This window comes from Protomyctophum parallelum (genome assembly GCF_964188405.1).
Source record: "Protomyctophum parallelum genome assembly, chromosome: 15".
NCBI lineage: Eukaryota > Metazoa > Chordata > Actinopteri > Myctophiformes > Myctophidae > Protomyctophum > Protomyctophum parallelum.
Window position 1 is genome coordinate 27,814,359 of NC_139710.1, and position 12,227 is coordinate 27,826,585.

At 40.6% G+C, this 12,227-nt stretch overlaps 1 protein-coding gene across 1 annotated transcript in view; it reads left to right on the forward strand.

Annotated features, from left to right (window-relative positions):
- Positions 1-2,706: 2,706 nt before the first annotated feature.
- The window catches only part of LOC310871780 (tight junction protein 2-like), a 69,592-nt gene continuing 60,071 nt past the window's right edge, over positions 2,707-12,227 (forward strand). The window contains exon 1 of the mRNA XM_083783416.1: positions 2,707-2,959. Within this exon, the coding sequence (XP_083639542.1) occupies positions 2,909-2,959 (51 nt within the window). The 5' untranslated portion in view covers positions 2,707-2,908. The remainder of the gene's footprint in view (positions 2,960-12,227) is intronic.

Consider the following 12,227-nt stretch of genomic DNA (forward strand, 5'->3'; position numbering starts at 1 on the left):
TTTAATTCGATTTAATTTATTTGAAAAGCATTAAAATCCACATGGTTACAGCTTTTTGAGGGTTTCCATTGTGGTCCTCTCAATGAGGTACTAGTGTTGTTACTTTGTAAATTTTGATTATGAAAAATATATATTAATCCCTTCAGCCCTACATGCAATATGAGCTTATAGATCGGCTATTGTCAAAAGTTTTCTTTTTTATACAGTAGATTATTTTTAACTTCTGAAAAGTGACATTCTGCATAATGTCTACTTTTACTTTTGTACTTGTGCATTTTGTACATTTTGAATACAGAACTTTTAGTTTTAACAGAGAATTTATACACCGTAATGCAAAAAAAAAGAAGAGACCAAGGAACTCTTAAAGTAAAAAGTCTTTAATAAAATGGCTAATGCATGACTGACAGTCACCCTGATGAAGGCAACGCGTAGGTGAATATTTGCTTATGCATTAGCCACTTTATTAACCCATTTCAGACCTGAGACCAGATTCTACAAAATGTAATCTATTCAAAATCCTGACAGTTTTCTGAAAAACGTATCAATGGTGCACTGGTGCTCAAAGGTTTTCACGTCAAGGACCCACAGAATTATCTGTATTTGGCCACTGACCCCCATTCCAGGGACTCCCCAGAAGCAAATATTTGAGTTAAAACGTTGTGAACGCTGTGAAAGAATATATATTCAAAGAATTGCACACATTTTCATGATTTTTCAAAAATAGCAGATCTACAAGCTTGTAGTGCTGCAATCAGTGCCGTGCTACGAGCTTGTAGATCTGCTATTTTTCAACAGCTAAAGTTTAAAAAAATATATAATTATATATATTGAAAATAGCATATCTGTATAGTTCGACTATTTTCAGTGTAAAATCTGTTAAGACGCCATCAAGGTCTGTCTAAATATATTTTTGGTTGACTAAATCATCTTTTTAGGCACAATAGGCAGGGTCAGTCCAGTTATGGAATAGAAGCATTATTATGAAAAGAACAGGTGACTTGACATAATTAGTCGACAGAACTAGTTCACAATATTTCCTTCAATGCTTGCTTTTCATTATGAATATAACTAAAGTTTTAAGTACTCAATTCAGGGAAGCTGTACTGTATTCCTGAAAATATCCCATGCCCCCCTGACTGTGTTTCTGTCAGCTCCCTCTAGGTGTCGCTGATGTTCTGCAGCTCAGCCTCTGTGATGATGTTGAAGGGTTTGTTATGTTCTTCAGCCATGATCACACACTGCGGTTTGGATGGAGACAGTCGGTGTAGAGATAGTCGCTGATGCTAAACGAATGTAGTTGTTTCTGAAACCTGAGCTGTAGTCGTCTCTTTGCAACACAAGCAGAAGCAGGAGTCGAAACTCGAACGGATTGAATTCTGGTCTGGAAATAATAATAAGAAAAACTATACTTGACAATCTAGTTACTTCAATTTGTAAAAACATAAATAGACGAGGGGCTAGGGGGGGGGTTTCTTAACCACTTAAGCCCTACATACTTCTTCATAATGACAAATGAGTGGAAATAGACCTTCTAGCTACAAGCTCGATCACAACCTGTCACGGTGACACTTTGTGACCTTTGTCCTATGTCCACTACATAATTATGTTAGAACAATGTACAACACATTTACCAAAAAATATTTACATTATTTAATGAATATTATGTTAATGAATATGTTAAAAAGAAAATACTGCGTGTGTGTTGATTTTCCCTATGGAAAATCAAAAGAGACACTTAACATGTTGCTAGGTTCTCAGGAGACTATCTGTCTTGTTGTTCCCAGTATAATGTGGGGCATGGATGAGGGCACATACAGTTCCTCTGTTGTCAGCTAGTTGTCTCTGAGCTATTTAGGAAATGCTGTGGGTTTCAAGGGCCACAGAACAGGTCACACTGCTGCTGCCTGCATGGGGGAAGTCTCAAGTATAAATACTTCCAAGTATTCCAAAGGACAAATTATAATGTAGTACATAATAATACTCTTTATACTATCAATGCATTGCTGTAATGACTCTTGTCTTAAAAAAAAACATATCCAAAACCAAATTCTGTAGGCTATAGTAAAGTGCTCAGAATGGGCAAGTTCACAATAACAACAAAACGTTTAGAAATGAGTAGGCTAATGAAATCGAGTAAAGTAAAAGTAGACATAGGCCTACCTCAAACTGCATTTATTGTAGTAATCTATAGGTCTACTTGTTGAGTAGTGATACTTTCCACCATTGGTATCAGTGTTTGGCTGTTTGTAGACCCTTTATCGTAGACTTTGTAAATTAGCACATAACATACATTGAATAGCCACTACTGTATGTAATTATGATTATGATGTATTTTCCAAGACATTTTAACTGCACACTGTACACAACAAGCAGTGCGTCACAATGTTTATAATATAAACTTTCACATAATAAATCAACGCCTCCCTCTCTCTCACTCCCTCCCACCGGGGCCGGAACGTACCATTCACGCGTTTACGGGGTGGGGGGGCTGACGAGCTGTCAAATGAAGCATACTCAGATAAACTGATAAACCAAACATGGAATCATTATCAGGTTATTAATTCCATTATTATTTTGTTATTAATTTGAATTATTATTTTACATTGCTATTAAACGCCCGAGACATACGTAACACAGTTGTTTGTTGAAATGCAGAGACCCCCCCCCCCCCTTAGCTGTGGTATGGGGAGACCGGGGCTTGTTCAAAGTGTCTCTCCCAGCGAGAGTGCAGGAGAGTCGGGGAGAGCAGAGCTGTCACGCCGCTGTCTGTTCTGGGATGCTGCTGTTTATGAAACAGCCATGTTTCATTGCCTCACATAACTAGACACACAGAGAAGACAAAGCCCACGCTTTTGGTAAAGATTCCGCCTCCGTACCGCGACTGTTTTCGGGGCTCGACGGAACCAGAATGCCCGTAAAAGGCGGAGGAGGATACCGCAGCAAGAGCGACAGCGTCGGGGTAAGTTTATGTCGGTGGCTCGGCGGGTGGGTTCCGATTAGCCTATCGGGTAGCAACGTCCGGTCCGGATCTTTGGAGCGGATACGGAAACGGTGCGTCAATGTATGTGTGCGTGGGAATGACCGGATGCAGTAGGGCGGGCTCTAAAACCGGAACGCAGGACTCGAGCAGTTACTGGAAACCCAAGGCTTTCCCAACGGGTTTCTGTTGCCCGATAAAATACAGACGATCTACAAACTCACTGCTGTTTTTGTAATATCCGCACTATAATATAGGGCTCAAGTGGTTAATGTGTGTTAATTGTGTGGACCAATAATGGTCTAAATATACAAAGTAACTTGCAAGTTGAAACTGAAGTCTTCAAGTTCACACATAATTGTGGTGGATTAAAAAGTACCATATTGTATACCTTTTCGTTGTGCATCACCCGATGAAGTATAAATCACGTTCACTTTAATTTCGTGTTTGTTTATTTCTTTTATGTAGGCTATTGGTAAAGTGTTCGGGTAGGTGTTGCTCTGACTGCGACCAATCCCGTTCCAGCTCCTGTCGATACACCTGTTGTGTGTTCCGGTGTCTCCACCAATAGGAACACTTCACTAGATATGAAATGTGTGTACTCTTCTACTCTAGTTCACGTGGGGTCCAGGGGGTACCCAGCAACATTGGGAACAGTTTAAACATTTAAGCCCATTGTTTTGGCTATTCTATTGCATAAATTATCTACTGTATACTTTATATAACCGCAGTATTACAGGTGTAACACTGTGTCTGTTTTTGAAATTTTTTGACAAATCTCTTACGGGAGTCCCTGGCACATACGTATCCTCTTCTGTGGCCAAATATTATGTTTTGAGAACCACTGCGCTCTGGTTTAATAGTTGGCCAGCGCACAAAATGTACAATCTTTAGTGTGTTGATTTATCTATGAGAGTGAGAGTGTACAAATGGAACCAACCATCCTTTGTGTTGATTTAAATTAAGTAAAATTTTAATTATTATTATTCTTATTCAGATTCTTATTCAGATTTTAATTTTAATTTAATTTTTTTATTTTAAAATAGTACAAAAACAAACTGTTACAAAACAAGGTCACAGTGTAGATCGGCTATTTTAGGCAAGCTGATTCAGTGTAGAGGAAAACAAGGCGGCGATGAAATGTATGGTATAAATGGTTACAGTTGAGAACAGTCAAGTTCTTAAATTGGTTAAAGAATGGCACTGGATATGCTGCTAGATCCAGTGCCACTGATTTGCTGAGTACAGAAAAAATATCTATAGAATGGAACCGATTGCCGTCTAATATTAAACCGACAGCCACTGCTAATCGGTGTCGGAGCAGTCAAGGGGTGACTGACTGACTGAGTTGCTGAGAAGCACCCAGGGAATATGTAAAATTAAACTAATACAAATAAAATAGTTTTTTTATTTTCATTTATTTATGAGAGGACCATCTCCTCATTCAGGGCTCTGACAGCTTTCAGCCCTGGGCAGCGACTCAAGACACCTCCAGCGCTTTTCCATTACAGCTCACCCTGCAATGGAAATGAGTCACATGAGTTATTCTGTCAGATACTTGTAGTGGAGTAAAAAAAAAAGAAGTACTATATTTGCCTTTGATCGAGACATGAAAATACTCAAGTAAAGGTATAAGGCTTATTATTAAGGTTATTTTATTGTTAGTTTTTTAGCTGTGTTGATAGGTTTTATGAACATTTAACTAATATAACATACAATGGATTAAATTTTACATTTGGAACACTTATTTATTTTTTGTAAATGTTGGAGATTGCAGGTTTATATCCGACAGCAACGATATCCAGTCTCTCTCTCTCTCTCTCTCTCTCTCTGTGTGTTTAAGATTTATTCATGGCTTTATTTCAGGGAGAGAGAGAGACGGAGAGAGGGGGGAGGAGGATGAGTGAGGAAGAGGGAGAGACAGTAGCCAAATTCCAATACCTCCAAGTTCCACAGTCGCTCACTCCACTCGCGCATTAGTCCCGCCTCCCAGCGAGGAGGATAGGATTATATGCCAGTCCGGAGGAATCAAGCAGGCTGGACTGACGGCCACATTCCAACTCCTCACTCCTGCCCGCTCGCTACTCCTGCATCTAATGCTGTACGTTAGATGTAGTGCTTCTCATAAATGAGCTGTTTGACATGCATTTTTCTCGCACAACAAGATCTGTGCAGTTTAAACCCCAACTGTTCAACACACACACATGCACCACGCACGCATGCATGCAATGCATCCATGTTACATTTTGGTATGAGCACGCACAACAAAGGTGGCCCCGGGAGATCACTCGCTCTCCGGTCTCGTCTCGACTCCTCCAAAAGCGAACGACCATAATTGCGGCAGTGAGCAGATATTTGGGTATTGGAATTTGGAGAGAGAGAGAGAGAGAGAGAGAGAGAGAGTCCCAGTAGCTACCCTCGATCCAGTCCATCAGGGAATGAGCAAGGCCACACTCAAGCATTTACATTGTAGTTCTCAAAGGGAGTTCCAGGGGGTCCCCGCCGAAATTGGTTAATATAGCATAAAAATCTGTTTAACAACCTTATATCTAGGCTACTTGAAGATGGCATCACGTTGTGAGCTTGTAGAAAATATTCAAAAGATTGTTAATTTCATTTTACTGCTCTTCAGTGTGTGTGTGTGTGTGTGTGTGTGTCTGTGTGTGGGGGGTGTGTGAGAGATCTAGCAGATGACATAATTTACTGGCAAATGACATCATTACCTGTCCAAGAGAAGCCTTGTGTACAAAGGAGTTCTGGCTGAACTTCTGTTCAAATGACAGTGTAGCTAAATGTAACCAAGGTGTGAAAACGTCTCTACAAAAATGAAATCCCTTTCTTTCACATCAGTGAAATAACATAATGGAATAGGCAGTCAGGAATCCTTGTAAATCCCTGAGAAATCTTCCCAGGTTAATTTAAGAACACACTTCAATGTATTAATTTCACATGACTATCATGCATGGGCCATAAATAATACATTTTTTTGGAAGGAAGCTTTTAAAATGTGCCCTAATGCTACGATTGGCTCCGGGCCAGGCTTTGGACATGTCTGTACTATAGGAACATTACTAGGGTCATTCAAAAGGACGTCGTCCAACTCATCGAAAGAAGGCAATCTCTTTATTTCACACTCTCTGCGTAAATATGGACCCGTTGAACTCTCAGACTTAAAGGTATATTCAGTGATTTCACTCAAAAAACCTTAGGTTTTGTTTTTGGCTGTGGGACCCAGCCTTTCGTCCAATCAGGATAGAGAGTCAAAAATGAAACCTAAGGTTTTTTGACCCCCAGGGGTTAACTGGGGACAGGGAGGAACTCCTTATATGGCCAGCACACTCTATAGTAGGGAGGATTATCACAACAAAACAAAAAAATAAGTGATATTTGAATTAAGTGAAATTACTGAATATACCTTTAAAGAAACACCCAGAATTTTACAACATACAACACATGTCAATTACATGTATAGATAAGCGTGTTGTTCCAAATTATAATCGCTTGATCGCCTTTTTATTTGACATAATCACAGTATAAACTAGAACTGCACTCTGTCGAGTGCATACTTGCTTGTTGCACACTAGTAGGCCATAAATGGCCAGCTAGTGCGCAAGCAGAGTGCGCAAGTCCTTTCGACCGCTGTAAACTGTCAAATCTCAGTATCTCTGTGAAGGAACGTTTGAAATGTATAATTTTTAGATGTAACTATTTGCTACCTACCTACTTTATGCATATAAACACCTAGTATTATTAAGTATGATTCAAGTTTCTATCTATATAAGTTTGGGTGAAGAGATAGTCATACATATACAGTACACACCACATACTCTGGTCCCAGCACAGATCAGGCACAACTTGCTATTTTATTTTTTACTGATTATGTATATAGTATACGTATGACTAGCTCTAAATGATGACGTAAGAGATATGGTAATTTGTGGTCGTTTGGTCCCAGCAAAGCAGGCATATACTATATAGGCATATACTATATATAGTATATATATAGTATATAGGCATATACTATATACGTATACATATATACTATATAGAGTGTGTAGTTGTAAGTTGATTAGCGGTATACTGTGGTTACTTTGCGCCAAAAACCGTGACAGCTGTCCCGCCATTTGATGTTTATGCAAGAAAACAGCAAATCTGTGCCTGGTTTGCTGGGACCAAACGACCACAAATGACCATATTTCTTACGTCATCATTAAGAGCTAGTCATACATATACACACCACGTACTCTGGTCCCAGCAGATCAGGCACAATTTGCTATTTTATTTTTACGTATTTTACGGATTATGTATATAGTATACGTATGACTAGCTCTAAATGATGACTTAAGAAATATGGTCATTTGTGGTCATTTGGTCCCAGCAAAACAGGCACAGATTTGATGTTTTTCTGCATAAACATTGAATGGCGGGACAGCTGTCACGGCGGAAGAGACCGGGCGAAAACATTACTTGCGCGCTCTGCTTGCGCAAGTAATTAATGTAATTTTGATTCGTATGCTCCAATGCAAAAAGAGTTAAAAAAGAAAATCGCAATTATTTGTATCCTGTCATGATGGTGACAGCCATACATGTTCGTACTGAAGATTCACATGTAATCAGCATGCGTGACCTGGTGTCAAGCACGACAGCAGCTGTGTGCCATGCAGGTGACAAGTGACAACTGCGCCGTCGCCATCCATCCACCGTCCACTGTGTGTGAAGCCACTGGCCTCATGCAACTTAATGACATGTCCCTGAACACGCCCCACCCCTGCCTTGTACTGCCCCTGGTGGGAAGTAACCAAGTACATGTACTGTACTTAAGTACCGTGTTTGAGTATTATTAATATTTTTGTATTTATTTAATTACTTTTTTTTTTTTTTTTAACTATACCACTTTCTCTCGTAAGGACAATGCAGGAAAATTAGTACAAGTAAGACGCGCAAACGCGGGAAGCGAACGCAGCTCGTGTGTGTGTGGTTGTGTGTGTGTGTGTGTGTGTGTGTGTGTATGTGTGTGTGTGTGCTACAGCTGCGCCCTGTGTGTGTGTGTGTGTGTGTGTGTGTGTGTGTGTGTGTGCTACAGCTGCGCCCTCTCGTGGCGGGCGGGTGGTGTAACAGCGGGACACACACACACACACACACACACACACACACACACACAGACATTCAGCCCTTGCTGTCATAGTAAGTGGCTCACTGCGTTCGCAACTACCGGTATGTGCTTTTGGTACAATAATAACACAGACACACGCACGCACGCACGCACGCGCGCGCGCGCGCGCGCGCGCGCGCGCGCGCCCACACACACACACATGTACACCTCTCTCTCATCTCCTACACAGAGTGCCACTGACGGCAGTACAGTGGCCTGTCCTGTCAGGAGTATGTCTGTCTGTCTGTCCCTGTTGTTACCGTTGCCTCTGATGTGTGTGGTGTGCTGTAGATCTCGTGGAGCTTGTGCACATCACAGGCACACCACTAAATATAATCCAGGCTTCAGACACGGTCACAGAGTCATGACAGTTCACACATTGAGTGAACACAGCATAGCTCTGTAGCAGCTTTGAGGTTTTCAGCCAGCAGTGACCGACCCTCTGTGGTCGGCAGCGTCACTGTTGGAAAGTAACTAAGTACATTTACTTATTAAGTACAATTTTGAGGGGTATTTGTACTTTACTTCTGCTCCGCTACATCTCAGAGGCAAATGTTATAAAGTTTTTTCACTCCACTACATTTATTTGAAAACTTTATTACAAGCACTTCAGTACAGAGAAGGGCAGAGAGAGCCGGCATGTGGATACATTGGTCATTAACTGTTAAGTTTGTGGAACACACACGCACACGCACACACAGCTAACATGTTAATTTAGGTCTTCTAAGCCTCGACACCAAGCCTGCTGCATGTGTCACCACTACCGCTCACCCTCTGGTGTAATTACATGTCATTGATTGGTCCGCCGGCATGCGTGTGTGTGTGTGTGTGTGTGTGTGCGCTGCGTGGTGTGGCTGCGTGCGCTCACTTGCTATTTTAGTTCCTGTTGTGTGTGCCCGAGGACACAAACAGGACGTACTTCCAGGGAAAAGGAACTGACACCCACTTCCCCTTAGCAACCGTCCATCCAGGGCATGGCAACCGTGTACAGTAATCGTCCAGTGAACGGAACGGGTTTCCGTTTGGATTTGAATTTGAAATGACTTCTATAAATAATACTTTCCCTTTGAACTGAAACGAAGGACTTTTCTTTACTTGTAGAGTATTTCTCTTTTTTTGTGTTATTATAATAATAATAATTATTATTACTTATACTATACAGATTAACCAATAAAACTTTAACAAATAAAAATTGCCAATCTGAAAGCTTGTAGATCAGCTTTTACAAAAAGAAACACGGAGAACACATTTTGAAATATTTTGCATATTTCTCTCTATTGGTAATTTTACTTAGTAATTTTTTTCTTCTTCTTCTTTTCATCCACCACTGGTTTTGAATTTGAAATGCCTTCTATAAATAGCCTTTGCCTTTGAAGGGAGAAACAGCACCTGTCCTTATTAATTGCACAATGCCTCTTTGTCTCCACTGAATCAAACCATTCTGCTTTGTCTAGCCCTTTGGACAGTGGTGGAAAGTACATTTACTCAAGTACTGTTCAGTACAATTTTTAAGGTGCTTTTACTTCACTTGAGAATGTTAATATTTTAATATATTACTCGACACCTTTTTAACAAGTTACTTTGTAAAGTTGAAGTATTATTAACAAACATACATCAAGCAATAAGCCCTATTTTATACAGTGTGATGTGACACATTGTGAGCTTGTAGATCTGCTAAACTTTGACACACATTGAAAGATTTTGATTATTCTTTTTCCCCTTTGGCACTGTGAGTAACTTATTTTACATAATGTTTATACTTTTACTCAAAACGCAAAACGTTTCTCTATTTTGGCATTGATACTTTTACTTACTAAACAAAAACATCAGAGTAGTTCTTCCAACGCTGTTTAAAAAAATTAATTAAATGAGTATAAATAGCCTTTCCTCTTTGAACGCAGAAACACACCACCTGTCCTAATTATTATTTATTCCACTTTTGAATCAAAACATTCTCCTCTGTTTTTGCCCTTTGGTTTTTTTTTTTTTTTTTTTTAATACTTTTGATCTTGTCTTAACATCATACTCTCTGTCATGGAAGCCTTGGATGTCCAAAACTGTTACTTTTCACCAAATGGAACAACTAACCCTTTTTTTGTTCCATCGGACCCAATGTAGTTATTATTTTGTCACAAGCTCTTAATACTTTTCATTGTTTCAATATTTATTAACTCTTGTGCCCCAGAGGCTGTCCACCTCATGAACAGCTCTCAGCGGGTAAATGTGGCTACTGGCTGGCTTGTCAAGGTCTTAGGTTCCAACTCCGATATTCTTGAGGGCGGGATATGTGCGATTATCCCTCCCGGGGGGGTGTGTGTGTGTGTGTGTGTGTGTGCTTGGCCCATGTATACATTTGAATACATGGTTTGTTTTATTTGCGTCTCCCTGTGTGATCACACAAGCTGAATTTACTTATTTCGTGCATGGGCGTCACCTGGCACATAGTCGACTTTTTAGCTCAAAGACCAAAAATATAAATTTGGCGTCAACTTAAACCTCAATTATTGTCACATCCCAGGTTTACAGGTAAAACATGAGGGATTTCCCCCCCCGCTTTTTTTTCTTTTTACAAGCACAATCATTTTGTAGTCAGGATGAAGAACAGAAATACTGTGGAAGGAATGAAAGTGCAAAGCAGATCAGATTATTCCAACTATTTAGCTGAGTGGGTAGAGAGTAGTAACCTGACGCTGCCAGATCCAAGAAGCTTGCTACACAAATTTGTTTCGCAGCTTATTGGGATCTGGGATCGCGGAAGCAAATTCGATGACGGGGCTGTTCCTTTTTTTTCAAGATACTTGGTAGATGATTGGATGGGACCGTCTGTCTATCACCGTGTGGGCGTGCAAACACAACCAATCCTATTGACGTGTCTATATAGCTTCACATCCGGTTTCGCACATATCCCGCCATTAGCTCACGCTGATTGGTTCGGTACGGAACGGATTGGTGTCAGCTCAGCTCCCTGAGAGATCCCAGATGAAGGCTACGTTGGGGAACATGGTTACCCAATACCGCCCCCATCTGGCAGCGTCAGGTTAAGAGAGTAGACTAGAGAGACCATCTGGTAGCCACAAGGTCACCGGTTCAACTCCCAGCCCACGGTCTGTGTCGAACCGTCCCTGAGCAAGACACTTAACACCTAACTGACCAGACAGTGGCTCTTGTGCATGGTTAGAGTGTCCGCCCTGAAACTGGGAGGTCGGGGGTTCGATCCCCGGCTGGGTCATACCAAAGACTGTAAAAATGGGACTCAATGCCTCCCTGCTTGGCACTCGGCATCAATGGGTTGGATTGGGGGTCAAATCAGCTAATGATTCCCGAGCGTGGTGCACGCTGCGGCTCACCGCTCCAAGAGATGTATCAAATTCGGAGAACAAATTTCACTGCGGTAACGTGTGTGACTAATCGTACCACTTTGACCCCCCCCCCCCTCTAAACCTTTTGAAACGTAAGAAAAGAACGTGTTAGTGTGCTCCAGAATGATGTTTCTTGTGCTAGAATGATTTTGTGCAACTGTTGGGCTGCCTCCAAACTGTGATAGAATATGGAACCCCTCCAGTGCTGTAAATAGGTTTTCAATGTAATGAGTCCTGGGATGCAGGGATGGTCTTTTAGATGAGTCCCAGGGACATGTTACATGAGTCCCACTTCAACGACGTTAGGAAAAATATTTTGCCACTTTTACAAATTGCAGCATTTAACTCTCATTTCAGTTTATATGGTTATAATGTGGTTATATTCATGTAGGAAACAGATTATATTATAACTAAAGCTAGCAAAATAAATAAACAGTACAGTATAGTAGTACACAGAGATTAAAATAGGGTGCATTTTGCATCCCAAAATGCAGTTTATAGTTAAGGGAAGCAATATAACAACGACCTCTGCATCCACGGGATGCACTACTGTACTACTGTTTTTTATTATAGCTTATTTCGCTATCTTTAGTTATAATAATAATTTCATGTTTTCTACATGAATATAACCACATTATATCCTTATACAATGAAAGTTAAATGCTGCAATTTGTAAAAATGGCAAAATATGACTCCTAACGTCGTTGAAGTGGGACTCATAAGATGTCCCTGGGACTCA